Here is a 27482-nt window from a genome sequence, read left to right on the forward strand (position 1 = left end):
AAGGAGCCAAAATGCAGTTGGCATCAGTGCAGAAAATAACAGCCACAAATACTGATTTTCAACATGTTATGAGAAAAGGGGAAATATTCGAGCAAACAGAAGAACTACCTTTGCAGACAACTTGAAAGAAAAAGTCAATGCTAATGTGTTTTCTGTATTTTAAGAATCATGTAAGATTTTTAACACTCAAAATTTTGCTCAGGAATACCCCAGACTACAATCCTCATGCTGCCATTTCAGCATGCTCACTGATGAGGAGATTCTGATTTAGTCCATAAATCAGTGATGCTCAATAAGGGACACCAGCACATGCTGCAAGTCACCCCAAAGCCTGGGAGCAACAGGAGACATTACTGATGCACACATTTCTCTATGCCACCGCCATGGGGCAACTGAATACTTTCAGCCTAAAAATCTAGTTTCAACATGTACTCGTTATACGAGCTTGATTCTTCTTCCCCTATACTTTCAACACTACTCTGGACCCCCGATCTCAAATCTTTCCCATCTTCATTAGCAGGGTCACTGGACAAGCTAAACATAAGAAAGATGCAGCTGTTGTTGAAGACATGAGACAAAATGCCAAACTGCAACAGATTCATTAACAATATAAAATATTCAAGTAAAAATTTTATTTGCTTTAGGACTTCAGGAATAGCAAACACAGGATTTTTTTCTTTATATCATATATTCACCAAACTGTCAAATATTCATCATTGAAGGCAAGAAGAGAAATATAAGGTAAAGAAATCTGACTTCAGACTTTTCATATCCATAGACTGCCTAGTGATAAACTGAGGTGTGCCTCTTCCAAGACTATATTGTACCAACTTCCCATCTTTTCCTTACAAGGAGAAATCAACTTGGCTCCCATTAGCTCAAGCCCTGGGTAGTTTGTAAAATAAAAAAACAGAGGCTAGGAAGAAAGTAAAAAATCCAGAAATTCAGAAAAGGAGCATAAAGACCAATTTGTCCAGATCCCAGTTTCCACAAGGGCTTATTTGTTGAATAATTTAACAAATGCCTGGATGCCTGCTATGTATCAGGCACTGTTTTAGGTACTAGGATATAGCTCTGATGGAGACAAAACTCCTGACTTTCATGAAGCTTAAATTTTAAGAAAAAAGGAGACAAAGTGGAAAGTGACAACAGTCGTGAAGAAAATTAAAACTGGGGGATGGGGTAAGAACAGGGCTGAAATTATAGATAATAGCAGTCAGGGAGGCCTCACAGAGAAGGTAACAATTGAGAAAAAGAACTTAAGCAACTAAATGAGCTAATCCTGCAATCTAGAGAATGAGTAATCCAGGCAGAGGAAACAGCACATTCAAAGGTTTGAGGCTTATGTGTAGAGAAGAAAGGTGGCCAGAGTAGCTACAGTGAATGAGTGAAGTTGAGAGCAACAGATAGGTGGGGAGGGGGGAATTCGTAAGGTGGGGAGGAAGACAGAAAAGTATAGGACACAGCTGTGGGAGGCCTAGAGAGTCTCTGAGGGACTCTGGCTTTTACTCTAAGCAACAAAGGCAATCACTGAAGAGTTCTGAGCAGTTTCACAAGAGTACCTCTACTTGGAGAACAGTTTGTAAAAGATGACAAGGACAGAGAGGATCATGGTTTGGACCAGTGTAGTGAGAAGTGGTCAGATTCTGCATGTATTTCGAAGGTAAGCCAGGAAGATTTGCCAACAAGAAGGAAAGGAGTAAGAGAAAAAAGGAGAATCAACGATGACCAAGGCTTTGGGCACAGCCAGTGGAAGGATAAACCTGCCATCAAGGGAGAGGGGGACTGTGAAAGAATAGGTTTGAGAGAGAGATCAGTACAGTTTCAGCATCACTAAGTTGTAAAGAAGTTGGAAATATTAGCTATTCAAGGGAAGATGTGGCGTACACAACTAGATATACGAAGTCCAGAGTTCGAGAATACAAAAAGTTATCACTACAGATTTAATATGGGATTCTTATGTGACCCTGAATTTTTTTTTTTTTCCAGTGGATCAACATGGGTCACAAATTTAAACATTCTTCTAAAGGGCAACCAATTCAATACAATAGCAGAACTAAAATGGTATATTAGGTAGGTGCCTATTCTCTAGGGACATTATCTATCCAGCAGGAAAGGCAGTCTATGATTAGCACCAACATGACCTCCCAGAAAATACCTGGCACCAAACTGCAGACATTCCAGAGACAACTGCACATTTAAATTCACACCTCTGCCTTTACCATCCCAGTTCCCACCCCCAAATTCCACTTTCACTGATGTCAGGCTTTGGCACTGCTGTCCCCAATGTCCACTCACCACATAAGATAATAATAATGACTTAGATGAAACTTATACCCAACAGTCATGTAAAAAAGAAACTTGCTCAATACTCTTGGCACTTCAATTTACTTTTGCCTTAACAACTGAATCTTCCTCATTCCTATTTTAACAAGCTACAAAACTGGCTAGACTTTGAGACTTTTTCCAATTTCAAAGGGAGGGATGATTTTTCTTTTTTAGTATATATGCTACCAAAGGGACCACAGAGATGATTTTCTTAAATGCCTAACATGGACAAACCATAATATGTCATATCTGATGAAATTTGGAGAACATAAAGCAAGCAGAAATAGGGAAGTAAAGATTAATTTTCAGTACATGTGGGCTTCTGTTTATTAACCCAATACAAGGTAAACAAAAAAAAAAGTTTCACACATATTTCAGTGATGTTTACAAGTTAGGATAGGACTACCCAATAAAAACATGGCCATAATTTTTGGTACAACAGTTCAGAACCATACTGTATGGTGAAGTAAAAAATATTTGTTGATAGGAAAAACAATGCACATTACCAAGAACTAAATACAATTAATACTTGGCCCTAAGAACCTAAAAACCCTGGAATGGGTGGGAATAGGGACTTAATGACAAAGAAACTGTTTGTTAAATGAAACAAGATCAAATACAACAGTGGTTCTGCTGGCAGGAGTTTTGTTCCACCCTTAAAATGAACTCACAGCCAGCAAAATGCAAAGAGGTACAAGGATGGTTATCCCAAAAGAAGTAAGGTCATGTGGAAAGAAAAAGCAGCAACAAAATGAGTAGTCGGGAAAGCAAGAAATAATAGCCAAAGACAGAGTTCTATTGATCTTCTAATTTGTGTGTTTCAAGAAAAACTATTTCAAAGCAGAAGTTCTTATCCTGAGATCCACAATCTTGAAGAAACTATGAACCTCCGATTTCTAAAGGATTCTATGATCCCAACAGAGGTTAATAGTTGTCTCAACGTATTTCATCTATAAACTTACCTGTACTATATGACCTTGTACTAAATGTATGCATAATGCATTACCACCTGCAAAAATGATTCTTTAAGAGTTTCCAAAAGGCATCCAGGTAACTTAAAGACAATCACACCTAGATACAAAGGGTCACGTATGAATCCATCTTTATGGACTATCCAGAATAGCTAAGTCAGAAAGCAGCCATGATGGTCAGAGACAGTATGACCTTTTGTATCTCCTTTAAAAAAAAAAAAAAAAAAAAAAAAAAGGAAAATTATATTATAAAGGGTACCCCAATTTGAAGGAGAAAAAAAAAAAATCAATGGGATGAAATGGGACAACACAGCCTAAAATGGCTCAGTGCACTCTCATCCCTAGTCCTCAGGATAGAAGAAAATTGGAGCTCAGAGCTACTAAGTGCCTACTGTGTTTTGTTGCTCAGAAGGATTTACCTTCTGGGACAAAACTGAAATTAAAAAGTCAGATTTCTTGAAATCTACACTTGGGACCTACAGGTTCAAACAGTTTTGTCTTCTATGTTCTTGGAGCTATATTCAGGAGGTTAAACAAAAGAAATTTTAAATGGGAAAAAAAATCACATAAAGCTAAGCTATATCTAAAGCTTAGCTATTGTTCCACACAGTATTTAACTTGAATAGTCACTACAAATAATCCTCTACAAAAATTTTCTTTACAAAACAGACTATCAAAGTACGCACCCCACCCAAATTTAAATCATAAAATTCAAAAAGCTAATCTACTCAAAAAGAAAAGAAAAAGCACAGAGCGTCCAATAACTGCTTTTGTGAATTACATCACCAATATTTAACTCACAAGGTCAGTAACTAGAGAAAACCCTGCTCTCACAAGTCCTGGTCCTTCGACAGGTCTGAGGCAGTAACTGGGACCAATATTCAGAATTTCCTTAGGAAGCGCTAAAATCACAAAATACACAAATCATAATTTGAACTGTGGAATTCAGCGGGTTCGTAAAATTAGTTTCATAAAATTTGCAAATATTTACTACATGACATTCATGTTAAATTAACATCAGTATTTTCAAGGTCAATATTATGGTTGTTCAACTTCTTGGAGTCACATTTTTGTGATATTTTTAACATCTGACTAAAGCTTCTATCATCACAAGATGCTCACACTGTTTACAAACACTCTGAAGCAGCAGCTGGTGTTCCTCAGTCACATCTTGTTACAATAAATAGAGTAGCAGTTTTAAACTCCAGGTATGTATTTCTTCCACTGATGTGTAAAAAACTTTGCTTTAACTTAAAAAGCTTTTCTCCCTAATGAAGGGAAGACACACAATGAAACAGAGGCAATTTAGGACAAAGTTATTATAACAAGATCACAAATACAGAGATTCTTATGCACGCATAGTGGGAGTACAGCTATCATGCTGAATGACCTAAATGCTAAGTAATATAAATCCTAATAGTATCTTTCATATCATTTTTAATATCTTTTCCCATCCCATTCAAAAAAAATGCAGAAACTTACCCACACAAGCATTGAGGAATAGCCAATCAGTCTTTTTCATCCTGTTTTTAATTTGCTTTAGTTTTTTAAAGTCCACTTCAAGTTCCTCCTTGCTGCCAACAGCACCAGCCAATTCAATCCTCTGAAAATCCATTTTCATTTCAGAGTCCCGTTTCATAGTAGGAGGTGATCTTCTTTGGCTATTCCCACTGCTGCAGCTTCCCCTCCACCGAGCTCGGTCTTGCTCATTTATTATTGAAGAAGCCTCTTCAGTCTCTGCCAACTCTATTGCTTCAATATTATTAGGTCTGGGATGATCACAAACAACACATTTTTTAGCCTTGGCCCAGTTTTCATACGTGCAAATAGAACAAGTCCAATGCTGGGTCCTTGTGTTCGGTTTATTTCTATCATTGTATTCCTCGCAAGGATCAACAGAAAAAGCAACTGGTCTGGAACCAGATCCTGAGGATTGAGGAGATTCTGTGGGACTCCTGGTCCTACGCTGGGATAAGCACTGGGTACATCTGATTGCTCTTGGCCAGTTCAAATAGGTGCACATGTGGCATGACCATTTATTTGCATTTTCCATGCTATAAGAAGACTTAACCCTGGGTCTTGCACTAGAGTCTGGACATATCAAAGGACTACTTCCTCCTTCGGTGCTAGAAGGATCCCAATCTCTACCAACATCACTTGAACCGCTTTTAAATGGATCTTCTGTGATAATTGTTCCACTTGGTCTTTGGGCACGACACATAGTACACTTGATCGCAGATGGCCAGTTTTCATACGTACAATATTCACAAGCCCACTTAATTCCACGTTCTGACATTGTGCTCTTCTTGAAGTGAGTTATGTCAGGCAGGGAGCTATAAATAATTAGGACATGGTTATTAAAACAATAACTACATAATTTCATCTCTGAAAATGTGCCCCAAAACAAAACTACCCTTCAACTTATAAAATAGAAATCTCTCAAAAGAAGCCTGAAAAATTTAACAATGAAGTATCCTTGTTTTTCCAATTTCCATTAGAGACACCAGAGATAAGTCCCAAGGAAAAATCTTAGACCTTGGGATTTAATGATATTGTACTTTAGAATGCAAAAGAGATAAGCAGAAGATAAAAGATTTGTTCTAAAAGGGAAGCAAGTTAAAAAAAAAAAAAAGCTACTAATAGAAATGCTTAATTTAAGCCAGGTCATCATCATCAATTTAGAAAAGTAATCAATAGTTAAGATTCAAAGAGAATGGAAAGAACACAAAAACCAAATAAACACATAACAATTCTCAAATTATGAACATAACACTATCTATGATAGCACAGATTCTTATGCTATCTAGGTACAGTATCATCATGTTTGATTCACTGAAGAATTCAGAAGATCAAACAAAGTCAATTCTAACATTTTGCTAAGAAAGAAAAAAAGCAGCTTAAAAATGCTACTTATCCACTGCTCTTAAAAGCACAGGCAGAAAAGAAAAATGTTGAAGAAGTAATCCTTACATTCATAAAAGTAACACTACGAAATACTGCACCCTCAAAATCTAGTTCTGTCTGGAGCACAAAAAGATAAAAACTGTGTATCACCTATTAGGACAATAAAATCGACGGAACGTCCCTAAGGTAATTACTAGCATATACTCAGTCCAGTAGAATTTTGAATATTCATACTCAAAATATTCAATATTTAAAATATACTAAAAATTTAATTCATACTGAGAATATATTCAACTATTTAAAAGCTTCCTAGACTGGGCTTACTACTAACACTACACTAAAATGAAGACTTCATGATTTAATGCCAACTTAATCTATGAAGTAACTTCCACAGCAAACTTAATAATGACTTTTCTTTTAATGGCTGACACTAAAGCCAGACTCTTCATTTTCTTAAATCCCTCAACTTAATATCATCCTGCCACCTATTTTTAGCCAGAAAAGTGAAAAATCCTAGGCAGAGTAACAGAAGCCTTTGCCTCTCTTTCTCAGGGATTTTTCCTGACCTGAAAAGCTCAAGCTTTCATTTTGTTAAGTGCATTATTGTGTCTCTGTTTGCCAAGTCCTCACCCATTTACAGTGTGAACTCCATTAAGAGGACAAATTCACTACAAGAAAGGCTATAATTTAATAGCTAAAATAAAAATCACACTTACTAAGGTTTTAGTTTCCATGCTATAACCTCCACCTTGCACATGGTTAGAATAAAAGTAAGGTTTTATAAATCAGACCAAAGACAAGATTCAGTCTTCATGTTGGCTCAGATTCTGACTTCCTCAGGAGACACTGGCAAAGCGTGCTAAGTGGTTCTGTCTGACTGTGAATAGCTAGTCCTGTAAAGGAAACCAAAACTGAGTTTCACTTGAAGCCTGCTACTTTATCCAGAAGTATTTATTAAAAAAAAAAAAAAAAAAAAAAAAAAAAAAAGCCTTTAATCTACTCACTTCTTTTAATAATGGATTATTGTATTAAGCATTTTATTTTTTATGTATTAAGCATTTTAATTTAATAAATCAAATTAATTTAGCAAAAAAAATCAGCTAACTGATTGAGCTGGTCAAATTAGACATAGGAAAGACATTTTTCTCTAAAGCCTTAAACGTGCATGTATGTGCACTAATGGTATGGTTAATATTAACTTAGTAGTGCTAAGTCAGTTCCTGCCCGTATTACTTACTATTGAAGAAAGATGATGTAAACCAAGTAAGCAGAAAAAGCAAAAAATAAATATTGCTTTTATTTAGCCTGAATTCTTTTTCTCCTTCAGCAACTCTATTTTTTCCTTAACCAAGGTTATTTATATTCATATTGCTTAGATTTTGAAATTTAGCTTGTACACAGTGATACACACTCTAACACCATCCAAAAGTGTGAAGAGCAAGGAACTATAATCATAAGCATCCATAAAATGGGACAATCGAATTTAATGGCAATTTTCATATTCACCAGGCAGTTTCTTCCTTTAGTTTCTCAAGAATGAAATATAAATAAGTTGTTCATGCTACTGGAAAATAACATGATCAAGTAGAAACTTATCATGACAAGAACAAATGACATAATGAATATATATTCAAGGCTACCAGAAGTAATTTCCATATTTCATTTAAAATATTCACATTCAAAATTTCAGGCTTGCTTTAGTAAGTCTTACTTTGATATGCTCATAGGCTCAACTAAACAGCTTGTGACCTTACATTACATTAGCTAATCTTCATGGAACTAATGTGCCAGCACAACATATTTAAATGTCCGCATCTGACAAAAAAAAAAAAAAAAAAACTGCCATAAAATAGTCATTGTCATATATGCCTGGTAAATAGCCTCTCTCTTCAAAAATCCAGGTAAGTAAACAATACCAAAACCATCCTCCAAAAGTTTTAAGGTAAGTACATGATATTAAATAATGATGTATATACAGTATCAACTCTACAGGAAATTGAGACTTTGTAGAAATACCACTTTTTAGTAAATGAAAACAAACTCATTGGAGAGGATTACCTGAGAGAGTCATTTGTACATGTTGTAATCAGTAAATGAAATGGAAGAGTAAAGATTACTTTGGCTCAACTACATGATTTTGCATTACTGAGATGAAATTAACACTAAGTACACTTACTTTTTCTTCCAGATGTCAAAAATCCCCCCAAAATAAAATTATTTTTAATAGCAATCAGCTCTAAGAGTTAATATTGTACAGTGAAATAAAACTGTTGCTAAATATCTTTTAAGTTAACGTATAATCATATACCCAAGTAAATCTAATTTACAAGTCTAATTTTACATGTAACAGATTTCCAAATTCTATCCAATGAATCATACTTCAATTAATTGGTACAATAAGAAGCAAAAATAAAATCTGCACAATCTGGACTCTCTTTAAGGAGAAACAGATACAACTTCTACTTTTCAAACAAATATTCCTTGATTCGAATGCAATACCAGCAGTTTCCATTCTGTGGACCAAAGAGTCCATGAATCCATTTCTGTATCCCGCTCTCCCTGTAGACAGATTGAATAATGTCCCCAAGTATATCAATCAGTTTTGATTTTATACTTCCCACTTCAAATACTAATAAAAGCACAAGTATTATGGGCATATGGATTAATGATCAGGGAAAAAGGCTACTAACTCATTTTTAATACTGTCATGCTTAATAATGAATTAGTTAAACCGTATTTGTGAAGTGTTACTAAACACTGCAGAAGAAATAGATCTATATTACAGGCATTCCTCAAAATTGTAGCTACCCTACAACTTCTCCCAACCACCTACTAAAACCCTATCAAAGGAAACTAGAGAAGTGAAATAATCCTCATCAAGTACAAACTTCTTAAGAAACAGAGCAGCTCAACTGCCAGTTAGTTTCAAATGGTAAATCATCCAAAGGACTAATAGCAGTCTTTAAGGTCTGTATTAGCTTTATTAGGTATGAGTCTGTATTCAGTAATATAAATATTAACTCATTAACATAAATTATTGATATAAATATTAATTAACATAAATCTGTAGAAATTTACAAATGCTCAGAAAGCATCTTAGGGGACTAAAAATGAAAGTTATAACTAGCAGGTTATTCCAAGCATGCTGAATTTTCAGGTTCTATTACAGTATCACCTGGCACTCCTGAACTGTAATATTGATACATAAAAAGAACTACTCAACTCTTAAGCCAAAAATCCCACAGTCATTCCCCTCTTTTCTCCCACATCTTTCTACATAATTGTCCATCCTCACAACAGTTAACAGAAAAAACAACTGGCCTTGAGCAAGATCCTGAAGACTGATGATACAGAGGACCCTCTCTCCATAAATCTGACCTCATTTCAGGGCTCCATCACCTTACTGCAGCATCCTCCATTAAACCTCTTCTCTTCCACCCACAGCAAACTCCTAACCCTGACTTCTCCCACACCATGAGGACCTCTGCACCCAGCACAGAAAAGCAGAATCCTCTTGAATCCTGCTCCCCCACCCCCAGAGTCTCTGTCTCTAGTGGTTTCTGTCCAATCAGTTCCTTCCCATCCCCACTGCCATCCACTCTTCTCAGTTCAGGTCAGAACTACTATAATAGCCTCCTAAGCACCTTCCCCTTCTAAATCCACCCAGCTTACTACTACCAGAAAAATCCTCCTAATAGCAAGGCCCTCTTTCTGAAGCAATTCTGCAGTAGTATAAACTCCAAAGTCCTTCCCTCTGCACACACAACCCACCTCACAGACTCCCTCCCAAACACCACACATACCCACCAGCCACATGCGCAGACCAACCCCTGCCCTGTCCAAGATACACGAAGGCACTACCTTACAAACACAAGCACAGCAGATACCCACGCTCAACTTGCGGCAAACCCCATCCCTTCTTTAAAGCTCAGTTCAAGTCTCTTCTCTCTCAGGTTTTTCAAAAGTTTCGGCTTAGGTTGTGATCTGAAAGTCGTGGAATCAAGCCCCAAGTCAGCTCCATGAACAGCATGGAGCCTGCCTGACTCACTCTCTCTCTCCCCCTCCCTCTGCCCTTCCCCCATCCACACCCTACCCCCCCCCCCCCCGCCCCACTCCTGCACTTGCTCACACTTGCAAACTCTCTCTCAAATAAACAAATAAATCTTTAAAAAAAGAACTGTGGCTCAGGGGCTCGGGGCATCAAATGGCATGGAATGTGGACCAGTCCTATGTTTAATAAAAATCCACAGAACAGACCACAATGAGTGTCCTATTAAAAAAAAAAAAAAAGAGAGAGAGAGTGGAGCATAGAGCAATTTCAGGCAAAAAGGAGACATTTCAGAGGATGGCATCCACTTCTGTGGCAAGACCTCAGTAGCCAGGGTCCACCACTAACAACTAGGTACAACACCATAGGCACTCCTGAGCTTTTTAACTACTCAAGTTCTTTAATGTAAAGGACACAAAGGGTTTTGTGTCCTTTATGTCCTCTAAAGGTCACAAAACCTTTGGCAATCATTAAATACCCTCTGAGAGTACTAAATCTATGTAAAATTTTGTAAAAAAAATAGTCAAGAATCAGATCTCAAAAATGTGTTGCCCTTCCTTCTCTACAGAGATCATGGTTCCCTGTGTCATCTGTATCTAAGAAGATTTAAATTAAACATACTTGCTAAGGTCCCTTTCCAAAACTTTGTGAACAAGCTGGACAAAGTAAATTCAGTTAAAATAACAAAGTTAAATAACATGCCATGGTGTCCTGCCATGGTGTCCTTGGTCTTACTAGCACTGTGCCTGATTAGCTGAGCCAATTACCCATACAACTAATACATCTAACTTTATTCCAACTAAACGTAAGTCCCTGAAATATAACAAGAATTATAAAGCTTACATTTTAATATGTGAACATTGCAGAATCACGAAAAACTATAATAAAAACTACAATTCTAATAGTTTTTCTTTCAAACCACTTGGCAATCTATTGATTAGAATGGAAGATCTATAAATACAAAATTAATATATACTATGTCAAAAATCTTGCACAAAATAGTAATACTCTTTTAATCTACTCTCTATTCTTTTTTTTTGTTTTGTTTTAAGGTTTTATTTACTTGAGAGAGAGAGCAAACAGGGGGAGGAGCAGAGGGAGAAGCAGACTCTCCAATGAGCAGGGAGCCTGAGCTGGGCTCCAACCCAGGACCATCAGATCATGAACAAAGCTGAAGGCTACTGCTTATCCAACTGAGGCAGCCAGGCAATGCATTCTTTTCAAGAGGAATTCTACTTCTTTAAGTATGTACTAGAACTTTATCTGAGATCTTGCCAACTTCCTCTATACTCTTCAGTTCCTAGACAGTAACAAGAGTAACACCTATCTATATATACATACACACACACACACACACTATATTTATATACACACATACATACATCTATACACACACACACACATTCAACTACCATAGAACCCATTTCAGTATGGTTCATGCGTACAGTTTCAGAGACTTCACAAGTCTATCATGTACCCCCTATTATAATCCCAAACAAAACAAATGTAACCTAACAACCTATAAAAGTTACCAAAGGTCTACAGTACACAGGGCATCTGCAATCTAATTAGATGAAACATGACTACGATTTTCTTAAATATGTATGGCAGTGGATTAGCTGGCATTATCAACCCAGCATTTAAAATATATATATATAACATATGCAAGAATTACAAAGACGCTACCTCACATTCAGAATTTGTTTTTTTTCCACTGTCCTATTTCTGTGTTCATACTAAACAGATGAATCCCAATTAATAAAGTATCCATAGAAACCAGTATACCTATGCCAAACTAAAGGCTATTTTTTTTGCCAAATTGTATGAACATTACTTGTGTGACACAGGAAGGAGAGGTACAAACTTGGAACTTTTAGATAATCAGTGAGTTCTGATGTAAAACAAAGAAAAAGATAAGGGCACCTGGACGTCTGCCTTCAGCTCGGGTCCTGGGATAGAGCCCCACATCTAGCTCCCTGCTTATTAGCAGGGAGTATGCTTCTCCCTTTCCCATAGATATAGATAGATAGATAGATAGATAGATAGATAGATAGATAGATAGATAGAGAGAGATATAAAAAGCAAGGAAGGGAAGGAGGGATGGATGGAGGAAGGAAGCAGAGGGAACCAAATGGATGAAATATTCCAAGGCAAAAACCAACTCAGAGCTACCATCTTGTCCAAAAATATCTTTTTCCCAATACTTCAACAACTCTGCTCAAATTTCTGTTTCTTCCAATCCGCTAAAGTTATTTTAATTAAAACACTTATTTTATATGGGGTTCCTGGCTGACTCAATCGGTAGAGCATGTGACTCTCAACTTCAGGGTTGTAAGTTCAAGCCCTACAGTGGGTGTAGAGATTACTTAAAAATGACATCTTAAAAAAAAAAAAAAAAAACACTTATTTTATAAATTCAGGTTATTTACAAATGTTATTAATAATGTAAAGTCATTCAATTCGATTATTTTCCTCATGGTTCCAGATACAATGAATAAGATGAAAACAGGATGGGCATTTTGTAATTTGGGTTTACGTTGCAGGGATAAGGAGAACAAGTAGGCAAAGGCTTAGCAAAAGGAAATGTGGGATGGAATGCCAAAGATAGCAGCAGGCTGACAGCACTGCTCATCCAAGCATTAGAGATGGATGAATGTCTAGGCCAACTCTGTCTACTTTACAATTTTGCCAGGATCAGCCTTGTCCAACTAAGAAAATAGCTAAAACGTAAGCATTTACTGCATGCCACACATGTTCTAAGCACTGTACATATATATTAACTACTTAATCCTCAGAACCCTATGAAACAGGTACCTATTACTGTCTCCAGTTTTAAGATTGGAAACAGGAACAGAGAGGCTGAATAACTTGCCCAAAGTCACAAAGCCACAGAGTGGCACAACCAGAGATTCTGGCTCCAAAGTTAGTATTATACACAATACTTTATACTGCAGCCCAGTCACTTATTCCCATTATCCAGAATCTGAACTATTAATAAACTGCACTGAATTTCTCACTAAGCAGTCCCTTCCTAGATGACTATGACATACTATGGTTAAATGAGCAAACTTTTGCTTTTTTTTAGGATTTTATTTGGCAGAGAGAGAAATAGAGAATAGAAGCAGGAGAGTGGCAGGCAGAGGGAGAAGCAGACTCCCCACTGAGCGGGGAGCCGGATGCCGTCCTTGATCCCAGGAGACCCTGCTTCTCCCTCTGCCTATGTCTCTGCCTCTCTCGCTCCCTCTCTGTGTGTGTGTGTGTGTGTGTGTTTTTCATGAAATGAATAAAATCATTTAAAAAAGTAATAAAATAAAACATTAGCAAATCAAATCCAACAATGTATAAAAAGAATTATACACTACAAGCAAGTGGGGTTTATCCCAGATTGCAAGGCTAGTTCAATGTTCAAAAAATCAAGTAATGCAATCCTTCATTTCAAGAGACTTAAAAAAAAAAAAAAAAAGATCACATGAATATATGCAGAAAAGGCATTTGACAATATCCAACACTCATTCATGAAGGTGTGGGGCGGGAATTCTCAGCAAACTAGAAATACAGGGCACCTTCCTCAACATGATAAAGAACACATACAAAAAACCGACAGCCAACATATTTAACAATGAAAAACTAGAAACTTCCCTACCAAGATCAGTAATAAGGCAAGATGTTCCCTCTAACCATTCCTTCCAACATCAAATTAGAAATTCTAGCTAATGTTATAAGAGAAAATTATAAGTACACATATTGGGAAGAAAGAGGTAAGATGGTCTTTATTGGCAGATGATATGACTGTCTATGTAGAAAACAAAACAAACAAAAAAATCAACAAACAGCGCCTAGAGCTAATAAGTGATTATAACAAGGCTGCAGGATACAAGGTTAATACACAAAAGTCAATTGCTTTCCTATATACCAGCAATGTACACATGGAACTTGTCCATTCACCTCAGATCATGTGTCACACCTACTGAAGGACATCATCAAGAGATTCATTATAATCCCAACCAAAATGCCAGCAAGTTATTCTGTGGGTATCAATAGAAAAGCAATTTCAGGTTTATACAGAGAAGCATAATTTCCAGAAAAGCCAAAAAGTACTTAAGAGTCTGAGAACTGACTCCCCTAACTTCAAAACTTATATAAAACTACCGTAATCAAGACAGTGTGTTATTGGCAAAACAAGAGACAAATAAGTCAATGGGATAGAACTGAGCCCAGAAACAGAACTACAAATATATAGGTAATTGATCTTTGACAAAGGAGTAAAAGCAACACAATGAAGAAAAGATATCTTTCCAAAAAATGGCACTAGAACAACTAGACATCCACATGCAAAGAATTTACTCTAAACACAAACCTCACATTCTTCACAAAAACTCACACAAAATGGATCACAGACCTAAAATGTAAAATGAAGAACTATAAAATTCCTAGAAGACAAAATAAAAGGAAATCTAGATGACCTAACTATGGGAATGACTTTGGATAAAATATCATAAAAGAAATACCTTAGTATTTCTTATTGAAATTAAAAACTTCCACTCGCAAAACACACTGTCAAGGGAATGACAAGCCAGAAAATACTTGCAAGACGTATCTGCTACAGGACTGTTATCCAAAATTTACAAAGAACTCTTGAAACTTAACAATAACAATCCAATTAAAACATGGGCAAAAGACCTAAATAGACATACCTCACACCAAGGAAGATCCACAGATGGCCAATAAGCCCATGAAAAAATGCTCAACATCTTGTGTCAACAGGAAATTACAAATTAAAACAATGAGATACCACTACACACCTACTAGAATGGCAAAAATCCAGAACACTGACAACACCAAACGCTGGGGAGGACATAGAGCAATAATACTTCTCATTCATTACTGATGCAAATGCAAAATGGTATAGCCACTTAGGAAGAGTGTTTGACAGTTTCTTACAAAACTACACATGCGGGCAGCCCAGGTGGCTCAGCGGTTTAGTGCCGCCTTCCGCCTATGGCACGATCCTGGAGTCCCGGGATCGAGTCCCACGTCAGGCTCCCTGCATGGAGCCTGCTTCTCCCTCTGCCTGTGTCTTGCCTCTCTGTGTCTCTCATGAATAAATAAATAAAATATTAAAACAAAAACAAAACTACACATGCTCTTACCATACAATCCAAGAAGTGTGTGCCTTGGTATTTACCCAAAGTAGTTGAAAGCTTACATCCACACAAAAGTCTACATACAGATGTTTATAACAGCTTTATTCGTAATTCCAAAACTTGCAAGCAACCAAGATGTCCTTCAGTAGGTGTGACACATGATCTGAGGTGAATGGATAAACTGTGGTATAATGAAATACTATTCAGCACTAAAAAGTGAGGGATCAAGCCATAAAAAGACAGAGGAAACTTAAATGCCTATTGCTAAGTGAAGGAGGCCAATATGGGAAATGGCTATATACTCAGTGACTCCAACTACACGATATTCCAGAAAAAGCAAAACTAAGGAGACAGTAAAAAGACCAGTGGTTGCCAGGGGTTCTGGGGAGGGAAGGATGTACAGGCAGGGCAGAGAGGATTTTTAGGGTTGTGAAAATAACGCTGTACAACACTATAATGGTGGATACTTGTACATTCTATAGATTTTGACACATACAGAATGATAGTGTTACCACCTATTATGGAGTGTGGCTGATAATGATTTCTCAGGATAGATTCATCAATTATAACATATGTACCACTCTGTTATGGTTGGTTTTGGGGAAAGCTATGCATGTGTTGGGGCAAAGGGATATAGAACTCTCTATACTTTCTGATCAATTTTACTATAAACTTAAATCACTATAAAAATAAAGTTTATTTTTAAAAATTTGTTTAACTTTTCTAGTCACTAATACACAGGAAACATTTTCTTCTTTTAAAAAAACAATCAGGGATCCCTGGGTGGCGCAGCGGTTTGGCGCCTGCCTTTGGCCCAGGGCGCGATCCTGGAGACCCGGGATCGAATCCCGTATCAGGCTCCCGGTGCATGGAGCCTGCTTCTCCCTCTGCCTGTGTCTCTGCCTCTCTCTCTCTCTCTGTGACTATCATAAGTAAATAAATAAATAAAAAAAATTAAAAAATAAAAAATAAAATAAAAATAAAAATAAAAATAAAAAAAATAAAATAAATAAAAATAAAAATAAAAAAAATAAAATAAAATAAAAATAAAATAAAAAAACAATCAGCTCTCAAAGAATGATGAGTTTTTAAAAGGCCACAGGAATTTTGGTTTGAACCTAAAGCTGCTCTAAAAAATAAAACCAAATCTGAAATATAGCCACACCTAAAATGTTACATTAAAAAAAAATAAAGGACACAAATATTAGTATGAAGAGCTCCCACTGGCCAAATTTGGATTAACCTGAGCATCAACATAAACAATGACAATAAAGATTTTATTTAAAAAAATACATTTTACTAATTTATTTTAGAGGAGAGAAAGAGAACAAGGGGACGGGGAGAACACAGGGGGATGGAGGAGGAAAGAACCTCAAACACAGTCTATGCTGGGCAGAGCCAGATGCAGGGCTTGATCCAGGACCTTCAGATCATGTACCTGAGCTGAAACCAAGAGGCAGGTGCTCAACAGACTGAGCCACTCAGCGCCCCAACAATAAAGCTTTTAAAACACTGACTAAAATAAAAATCTGTAAGTCTTCACAGACATTGACAAACACACAAATAAGCAAATAAGAAGAGAAAGGTCTTCCTTACAGTAAAAATCCAACTAATAAATGCAAAAAGAGTAACTGGATTAGAAAAAAAATCACCATTTGGCAATCACCAAAGGATGTTAAACTAGTTAACAATAGCTAGTTATGTTAAAAAAATCATCAGTGGGAAAAAAAAAATCATCAGTGGATGTTAAAACTAGTGGGTGAAAATCTGAGATTAACCAGATATTTATTCATTCATTTATTTATTAAGATTTTATGTATTTATTCATGAGAGGCACAGAGAGAGAGGTACAGGCACAGGCATAGGGAGAAGCAGGCTCCATGCAGAGGGACTCGATTCCAGGACCCCGCCCCGAGCCAAGGGCAGACGCACAACTGCTGAGCCACCCAGGCGTCCCTAACCAGATATTTAAATAGTTTCCAGTATGTCCCCACAATAATAACTGGTATATTTCAAAATCTGATAGACATTACCATAACCAAATAATCAGAAGTTAACCATACAGTTAATGACATCATTTGCTTCCCGACATGCTATATGAAGAACATAGCATCACTTCTGTGGAATTCTTGTCAAAAAGTGCATAATCTGACTCCAAATATCAGACACAGCATATTAAGAAACCTTCCACAGAATAAGTAATCCTATGTTCTTCAAAAGCATCAATATCATGAGATATAAAGGCTTTACTGTTCCAATTAAAGGACCTTATATAAAACTGGCAAAAGACTGCAACACATAATCTGAGATTTTCTTTTGCCTTCATAAAAAACATTGATGGAGTAACAAAAGTTGAGCAAGATTTGTAGAATCTTGGGGCACCTGGCTGGCTCAGTTCATAGAGCATGTGACTCAATCTTGGAGATGGAAGTTCCAGCCCCATACTGGATGTAGATATTACTTAAAAAGATATAAATAAATAGCGAAACCTCCATCTTAAAAAAAAGATTTGTTGAATCTTACTAAAAATTACATAATAATAATCATACAATGTTAATTTCCTGATTTTGATCATTATATTGTGGTTATGTAGCATAAAGTCCTTGCTTTTTAGGAAATATACACCGAAATATTTAAGGATAATGGGATATCAAGCCTGCAACTCATTTTTAAACAGTTCTGGGGAAAATATAGATTTGTTATTTTTATATATATATATATATATATATATATACACACACACACACACATCATACAGTAAATCTTACCACTTACAAAATACTTTCACATATATTATTTTTATCCTGACAAAAATCATGGATTAGGTATAGAAGAGTCCTTTTTATCAGAGAATAAATATGCCTCCTATACCCTAAACCTTTCTCAAGAATTAGCCCTTCTTTCCATCCCTATCATTAAGCCCTAGTTCATCATTTCTTTCCTCAACTATTTTTCTAACTGACCTTCCTACCCTCGTACTCCACATCTCTACCAGGGTGGTCAAAAAAGAAAGAAAAAAAAAATCTGATGTTGCTATTCTGCTGCTCTGAAATTTTCAAGAGCATCCCACTGAAGTTAAAATCCTAAACAGGGCATCAAAGATCATTCCCTGATAAAATCTTTCAAAAAGAAGAAGGAAGAGGAGGAGAAGGAGGAGAAGAAAGACCCATTTATTTGAGAGAGCAAGAGATCAGGAGCAGGGGGAAAGAGAGAAGCAAGCTCCCCACTGAGCAGGGAACCCGATGTGGGGCTCCATCCCAGGACCCTAGGATCATGACCTGAGCCAAAGACAGACGTTTAACCAACTGAGCCACCCAGGTGCCCCATGACAGATCTTTAAGTATCCCCTCACTCTTCCAAACACAAACATACACACACTTCAAGAATATACTACAATACTATCCTTTAGTGATTTTACTAGGGCCTCTCACCAAAGTGCTAATTTGAAATCTACTTTAATCTACTATGGGAAGATGAGTTCCATCTCTTGATATTTATATTCGTTTCTCTCAATACAGGAAGATGTATTGCGCTTCATAGACACAAGTTCAAGTCCCTCACCATCCTTTACTGACTCACAGGGTATTGGCCAAATGCTTAAGACTCAAGGGTCTTCATTGAAAAGAAATTACAATAACAATGCCACATCTGTCTTTAAGTAGGTACTAAAGCCAGTAACCTCAAGATCCATATCCAATAATTAATATTACCAACAACAATTGCCGACTTCAAACAATACCACCTTAAATTACGTATGGAACTTTAGGTCATGGAACACTTGTATTACTTCACTTAATCCTAAGAACCCTCAGGTACTCTCCCCCCCTAAGGTACCTTGAATCTCCCTGAGGTACAAATACATTCATTTTAATGACACGGAATCCAGGGCTCCAGGAAAGGTAAAATGATTTGCCTAGTGTCACAAAGCTTTACGAAGTAAACCCCAGATTCTGACTCCTGTTTTTTTCGCATTCGTGTACCACAGCCTTCCAGGATCACAAAAGCATTTCCTTAGAATAAAACACGAATATTAAGTGACAAGACAGGCTGACGTTATAGTCACTGTCTCTAGCTACCACAAGGCACTGACATTACTCCAAAACAAGCCCCAAAATCTTTATTTTCCTCCAGAATCCCCTACCACACCCCCAGGTCCAGCCACCATCAACTCTCCTGCGGATTAGGACAAAGCCTCTCCACTAGTCTTACAGCTTTCTACTCTACCCACCATCCTCACACAGAAGCCAGATGGATCCTTTAGAAACGTAAACCAAATCACAACACAAGAATTTAAAACCCTCTAATGGCTTCCCAATCCATTCAGAATAAAATTAAAATCTGCCAGCCTTTCTTGAAAATCTCTACATAGATAAATGGAGTTCATTCTGTTCCCTTTTACCAGCAAGCTCTCACATTAGCTTTGTATTTGAAATCTCTTCTGCCTAGAATGCTCTATCCCCAGATTTTCATATGGCCAGCTGTCATCACTGAGATAGATCTAGGTTTAAATACCACCTCCACAGAAAGATTTTCCCTGACCACTCAGTCACATCCACCACATCACCCTGCTTGCTTTATCTGCATGGCTCTTACCACTATCTGGTTTTTTGTTTGTTTGTTTGTTTGCTCCTAGATTGCCTCTCCATATAGGAATGCAAATACAAGTAATTTGCCTTGTCCACCTGGATACCACAATATCCAGTAGAATTGCTTTTGGAAGAGTGAATTTCAGGTTGTCACTAAATGTTTTAATTTCAGTAGCCTCTGTAACAGTGTTTTATATTATCTACTTTTTGAAAATCCTAAACTTCAGAGCACACAGTAGGTGCCCAATAATTAACCTGCTAGATGAATTTCTATAAAAAAAAATGCCTTCAAATTCTCAACTTAATAAATATCCCACACACACACATATTCCAGCATACACACACACACAGAGACAGAGTAAGAAGACAAAATTCTTCTGCCTTCCTATCTGTGAAGATGATCCATTCTAAAGAGGACCACTCTACCTTTCTAATTCCCAGCCACAATACTAGCTCTGGGATAAGTGAGGCAGGGGGGACTCTATAGGAGTGCCTTTCCAATCTCATCCACATGCTTTAGTTATCCTAAAGCTGCTGGTACCGAAACAGGACATGTCATTTTCACATCTCCATGCCTTCACACACAGGTTTGCTTCTGCACAGGATGCTTGCCCATTTCCACCCTCCATTCTTACCCGCTTTCAGAAACCTACTTACTTCTGTGAGGACCAGCTTAAATGTCCCCATCTCCCTAAAGCCCTTCCTGACACAAACCTAACCTTATGCTAACGTTTCATAGTTTTGTGAATTATGGTTTCCAATGATCACCTGTGAAAAATTCACCTTTATGTGTCTATAAACAATGTCTGCTCTCCAATCGTCACTTACTCATCATTTAGGCAATAAAAAGCAATGAAATATTCCACTGGTATTCAAAGGGTAGAATTTCAAAAAAATATTAGTCAAAATTAGTTCTGCGAATTAATATAGCTCCCATTTGCAAACAAACTTTAGCTTCACTAAATACCAAAAAATGAATTTTTATAATAAAAATTTGTAATAACTTATTACCCCAACTAAAAAAAGCTAGGGATTTAAAACTTTTTGTTAGGGATCCCTGGGTGGCGCAGCGGTTTGGCGCCTGCCTTTGGCTCAGGGCGTGATCCTGGAGACCCGGGATCGAATCCCACGTCGGGCTCCTGGTGCATGCAGCCTGCTTCTCCCTCTGCCTGTGTCTCTGCCTCTCTCTCTCTCTCTCTCTCTCTCTCTCTCTCTCTAACATAAATAAAAATTTAAAAAAATTAAAAAAAAAGAAAAAAAAGAAAACTTTTTGTTAAAAATCACAAAAATAAAAAATAAAATAAATAAATAAAAATCACAGAAATGATGTCCTCCCTTCAGAATTCCAATCAAAGTGATAACAGAGTTACCGTATAACCCAGCACTTCCACTGCCAGGTATATACTCAAGAGAAATGAAAACCTTTGTCCACCCGAATACTTGTACAGGTATTCATAGCAGCATACTTCGTAACAGCCCAAAAGCAGAAACCTAAATGTCCATCAATCGATAAATGGATAAACATAAACAAAATGGGCTATATCCATACACTATTAATTATTCAGCCATTTTAAAAAAGCACTGATACATGTTACAACATGAATAAGCCTTCAAAACATTATGCTAAGTGAACGGAGTCAGACACAAAAGGTGTCATATTATAGGATTCCACTTATAAGAAATGTACAAAATAGGGACACCAGGGTGGCTCAGCAGTTGAGCATCTGCCTTCTGCTCGGGGCGTGATCCCAGGGTCCGGGATCAGGTCCCGCATTGGGCTCCTTGCAGGGAGCCTGTTTCTCCCTCTATGTCTCTGCCTCTCACTCTCTGTATCTCTCGTGGATAAAATCTTTAGGGGATCCCTGGGTGGCTCAGCGGTTTAGCGTCTGCCTTCAGCCCAGGGTGTGATCCTGGGGTCCCGGGATCGAGTCCCACATCAGGCTCCCTGTATGGAGCCTGCTTCTCCCTCTGCCTGTGTCTCTGCCTCTCTGTGTCTCATGAAGAAATAAATAAAATCTTTTAAAAATAAATAAATAAAATATTAAAAAAAAAAAAGGTACAGAATAAGCAAAACCATAGAGACAGATTAGTGGTTCCCAGGAACTGGGGCCAAAGAGGGAATGACTGGCTAAGAGGTACAGTTTTTGGGGTGATGACATGTTCTGCATAGTGGTGATGGCTACACAACTTTGTGAATACACTAAGAACCAATGAATTATATACTTCTTCAAAAGGATGAATTTTGGAGCACCTGGGTGGCTGTCAGTTAAGCGTCTGCCCCCCACGTGGGGCTCCCTGCTCAGCTGAGAACCTGCTTCTTCTTCTCCCTCCGCCCACCCCCCTGCTCCTGCACCCTCTTTCAAATAATAAAATCTTTTTAAAAGGGGGGGGGGGGTGAACTTCATAGTATATGAAATAAACTTCAATGAAGCCGTTACTTTAAAATTAAGAAAAAAATGAAAAGATACGCAACAAGCTTTATGCATTCAAATATTTTCTTATTTATGTGAATTCAAGCCACATAAAATTCTGACTTACCAAATGGTGAAAAACCAAAATTACACTGTGTTGGTTAGGGAGAGAGTGGGACAGCCTGCTCTAAATACAGGAACTATAAAAATAAGGAAATTCGTTTTTTCACTACTGAAAAGTTAAATTCACTAGGCAGCTGAAAAATTATCAACTTTATATTCAATTTACCTGACTAACATCCATTTAAAAACTCAAATTGATGGTTCTTGTCAAAAATGTCATCTTAACCAAAATAACACCCTTCCAGAAAGCAAAGAATGCTTACTAATCCAGATTTCTTAAATAGTAATAATCCCGGTATCAACTCCATGGAAGTGCCTTTTATGGATGCCAACAGCCTAAGTAAAAATGCCTAATAATATTTAGAAAGTTCATTAATAAACTAATTTTGTCTTTGATTATGCTAAAAAGGTTTCTGCTGCTTAAAAGAGTTTTTATGTAAACTACTTTCTAAAAAAAAGTCAATTACAAGGAAAAATATTCTGATGAACTGAAAAGAGGTCAAGTTTCCACATATGTGCAATGGATAATTCAAGATTGTTTACTGCTAAGAGACTATGTATCCATAAAATACCAAGCCTCCTACTCACACACACAACAGAAACATATACACCTATTTTCCTGCTACATCAGCACCCACCTATGTACTATATAATTACACATATTATCTTTGGTATACAAAAATACTATGGACTGGCTTGTGTTTTCTTCCAACAGCGTTGACAGGTAGCAGTGAATCACACACTCTCCTGTGTCTCATCTGCCTCATGATCAATGACACATGCGGTTAAGGATCTGAGGTTAAGGATCCAAACTGAGACTACAGAGGTTAAGGATCCAAACTGAGACTACAGATTATTTTCTCCTTCTCATGATGCTAAATGTTACCTGTATACAAATATGGAATGACCTCTGTTAGTGTCACTGGAGCCAAACTCAAACCGAACTGCACGAGACTCAAATCTGAAGTAAACCACACAACTACAGTACTTCTGTTTATTTGAATACATGATCATTACCAAATTGTTGAGCACACTCTACAGTAAGAAAACCACACTAATAATAGAAATAAACATACCGACCAAGAAAAAAAAAATTTTTTAAGGGACAGACATAACTTCAAGCATTTTATCTCATATGTCCTCAAAATTCCAGAAACCCCACTACTTAAAAGACTACAAAGAGAATACCCTAGAACACTTCTATGACCAAAAATACTTTGTCAGAGTATGCATCCATTCAGATTTCAGTGCTGAATATACGGTCTTCACAGAAAAAAAATTCATACCTATTTCTCAGAGGTCTTAAAATTTAATTTGGAATCAGAATAAAAACATAAAAAGATATATTGAAATCCAGGATAACATATGCTAAGAAAAAAAAAGGAGAGTTCCACATGCACACACACAAAAAGGAGTGAATAGATCCCTTGAGGTTGAAATAGCCAGAAAGGCTTTTCAAGAGACAGGACTCAACCTGGCCGCAAAGAGAGTATCCATGAATACAGCGGAAGAGGGTTTCAAACAGAAAGAAAGGCCAAAGGAGGGACTTCACAGCAGCAACAAACAAGTTAGTTTGGCTAGCGGGAAGAATCCACAAAAGGGGAGAAATAAGAGTTAAGACTGAAGTGGATCAGGGCCAGGTTACAAAGAAACCTGAACACCACACCAAGAAGCTTAAACCTTACTTTGCATGTAAGTGCTCTGGAAGTTTTTAGGTTGTGATGTGACGAGAGCAGAGTGTTAAAACGTTCAAGATATTATTTACCCAGAGTATCAGCAAGCATAAATATCCCAAATGAAACAGGACATCACAGAGAAAATGTGTTCAAAGCCTGGGCATAAGTTTATTACTAGAAGAGGAGGGAGGCAGCAGCGATGCTCAAATAATAAAATTTAAACCAAGTTAAATAAAAACTTAAGTGCTGTACTTTTCCAACTCCCATTTATTTAAAGTTCCCACTTATTATAAAAGCAATATAAGTGGAAAGCACATCGAACAACCCTCACTATATCAGTGACACATAGAAGGCCATTTGCCTCAAATATTGTACAACTGGATGGTGGGTTCCAGAACTGTGTTAGCCCTCAGCCCTTAAAAATGTGATAAGCCATAACCCTTATCAGCGTTAAGGCAGGTTGAGGCCAGAAGTTGAAAACACACTACCGAGTTCATCACACTAACCCAAGCACGTTTCAAAAGTAAATAAATGAGCGTTTTAATGCTCTCAATCATTAATAAAAGGTGCTGAAACATCAACAGAAATAAAAATCCCTCGTGACATTCAACTATCCTCCCCAGAGATTAAAATGAGTCGGTACTGTCCTCTCAGTTTCCCTGATAGCCCAGTAAGACCAATGCTATGAAATCTCCGCAAAGTGAATGCATCATCTTAAAAAAAAAAAAAAAAATCAAGAGACAGCAGGGTTCTAAATTTCTTTAGCATTCCCTCATTCAATTAACAATAACCACCAGAATGGATTCAGCTTTGTTTTGCACGGACGTAGCTTCTGTGACTTTTCCAAGGCCCTTGGCACAAACCAAGATCAAAATTCTTCACGGTTTCCCCTGGCGTAGGGTTTGTACACTGAGTCATCCACGTTTGATCAAGACGGGGGGGGGGGGGGGGGTACCCTTGAGGCAGCACAAGTGATAATAAAGTCCAACTTAAAAAAAAAAAAAAAAAAAAGGAGACCACGGAGAGAGCAGCGCCGCTCGTTAGGGCTCTCCAAGACTTTAGGGTTTCTCAAGCGTATCCCCAAAGCACTGTTCCTGTAGGTTCGGTTTCCTGACAGCACCACGGATCGCACCAACACACCGGGCCCAGAGGACGGCGCTTCACCTGCCTGGTCTGGGGGAGTTGGGGGGGGGGGGGGAGGTGCGGGGAAGAGCCTCGATCCGCAGAAACTCAAGAAATCTGCAGCCAGAGAGTCTCAAAACACCAGTTTTGTGCCTGAGATAATGGGCCGCTTCAAAGTTCCCAGGCTGAACACCCAGGCTGCCGGTCCCCAGTGCTTGACGCAAGGGTTCCTTACAGTCCTTTTGTCTGTTCAAACGAGCCTCGGCAAGCGGCGGCGGCGGCGGCGGCCGAGATCCTCGCCCTGGGCCCCGCGGGCCACGTCCCTCGGCCGGGCTGCAGCTCCTCCTCCGCGGCCCGGCCCCGTCGCCCCGCACCTCTGTTTTCGGAGACTCGGCACCTCGGGGGGGGCGGCCGGGAAGCGGCCGAAGGGCCGCAATACAAGTTTGGAGGCCAGCAGCAACTCGCGGGGATGGAACAAGTATCGGGGCCTATTGCAGAGCAGGGGCGAAGGGGGGAAGCCCCGCTCCCCGCTCCCCTGCCCGTGGGCGGCAGGGAACCAAGTCGGGGGGCGGAGGGGGGGCGGGGAGGGGAATCTGGCGGAAGAGAGGTAGCCGCGGCGGATCGATGGCCGGTAAACAAGCGCGGCGGCGGCGGCCCCCTCCCCCCGCCCCCGCCCCCGCCCCTGCCCTGCCCGGGCCGTCCCCGCACCCGGAAAGCCCAAGATGGGAGCGCGGCGGCGGCCGAGCGGCCTCCCTCCCCCCGCCCGCGACGCCGCCCCGGGGAGCAAGGGGGCCGCGAGGGGCCTGCAGTGGGGCGCCTCCCGGGGCCCGGTTACCTGGCGGCCGCGGCTCCTGCTCCGGCTCCGGCTCCTGCTCCCCGTCCGGTGCTCAGCGCCCGGCGGCGGCGGCGGCGGCGGCGGCGGCGGCGGCGGCGACTCCCCCCCGAGCAGCCCGCGGCGACTCCCCGAGCCCGGCCCCTCTCCGCCTCCCTCCGCGCCGCCTCCGCCCTCTCCCCTCAGTCAGGACATGGTCTCCGCGGGCCCGCGCGCGGCTCCCGGCTCCCGGCTCCCGCGGGCAGGAGGGTGGAGAGCAGGCGCGGAGGCGCGGGGCGCTCCGGGGGGACGGGGCGGGCGAGCGGCGGGGGGCGGCCTCGGGCCCTGCGGCTCCTAATGGCGTCGGCGAGGGGCCCCGGAGCCAAATAAACCCCGCGGCGAGCAGCACAACGTCAAGGCCGGACCCCGCCGCTCGCCGCCCCGTCATTGGCCCGGAGGCCGCCAGCGGCGCAGCCAATGGGCGGCCGCCTCTTTCCGGGCGCAGGAGGCGGGCCGCGGGGGGGTGACGTCATGCCGGCGCCCGGCCCCGATTGTGAGGCTGCGGCCGGCCTGGGCGGCGTGCGGGGCACGCTGGGAGGCGGCGGGGCGGCGTGACGTAACGCGCGGCGCGGGGCGGGGACGCAGGCGACGTGCCCGGGGCGGCCCCTCGGCTGACCCGGTCGCGATGCCCCGACGGAGCCACCTGTTCGCCCGCCTCCCGAGCCACCCCTGGGGGCCGGGTCTCCCGACTCTCGCTCCAAGACCCAATATTAAGAGTTTTTATTGGACTTTTTTTTTTTTTTACAATGTCTGTTTTTTGCATAAGCGCTGCCCGCGAGGCGCCTGCCCATAGCTACGTGTGGACGCGGGTGTTCGTGGTGCATATCGTGCGCGCGCCCGTCGGCGAGGGGAGGCCGCGGAGCCCTTGCTCCCCGCTCCCCCCACCCCCTCCTGCCTCCCCTAGGGCCGCCTGCTCTGCAGCACGGAGAGGATCAGCTTCTCTGTAAATCGGAAATGTAAAGGCAGAGGGTACATCGCAGCCCTTGGAAGAAGCCCTGCCGGGAGAATCCCCAGAGCCCAAGGCTTACACAGGATATGTGATAGGGCGATGCATTCTGAATGTTTCTTATTTGACTTTAAATATAGCCAAAGAGGAATGAATGAATCAATGAATCAATGAATGAATCCAAAGAGGAATGAATGAATGAATGAATGAATAAATAAATAGATAGAGCCAAAGAGGAAAAAATGAGAATAATATCATGGATAGTTTTACTAAAAGAAGTCTCCCAGTTTCGGAAGAGAAAGAAAAGAAAGAAAAGAAAGAAAGAAAAGAAAAAAAGAAAGAAGAAAGAAAG

General features: G+C 39.7%; 1 protein-coding gene across 4 annotated transcripts in view; it reads right to left on the reverse strand.

The window, feature by feature from the left end:
- ZRANB1 (zinc finger RANBP2-type containing 1) overlaps positions 1-26471 on the reverse strand; it is a 58666-nt gene extending 32195 nt beyond the window's left edge. The window contains exons 1-3 of one of the 4 annotated variants that reach the window (XM_077877279.1): positions 26149-26470; positions 6920-7096; positions 4782-5632 (exon numbers count right to left, since the gene is read on the reverse strand). In XM_077877279.1, coding sequence (XP_077733405.1) covers positions 4782-5632; positions 6920-6960 — 892 coding nt within the window. In that variant the 5' untranslated portion in view covers positions 6961-7096; positions 26149-26470. Of the gene's footprint in view, positions 1-4781; positions 5633-6919; positions 7097-26148 lie in introns of those variants that run through there. The other 3 variants (XM_077877280.1, XM_077877282.1, XM_077877281.1) reach the window with 3 other exon arrangements.
- Between the last annotated feature and the right edge of the window lie 1011 nt (positions 26472-27482).

The sequence above is a fragment of the Canis aureus genome, chromosome 29, assembly GCF_053574225.1.
Source record: "Canis aureus isolate CA01 chromosome 29, VMU_Caureus_v.1.0, whole genome shotgun sequence".
In the NCBI taxonomy this organism is placed as follows: domain Eukaryota; kingdom Metazoa; phylum Chordata; class Mammalia; order Carnivora; family Canidae; genus Canis; species Canis aureus.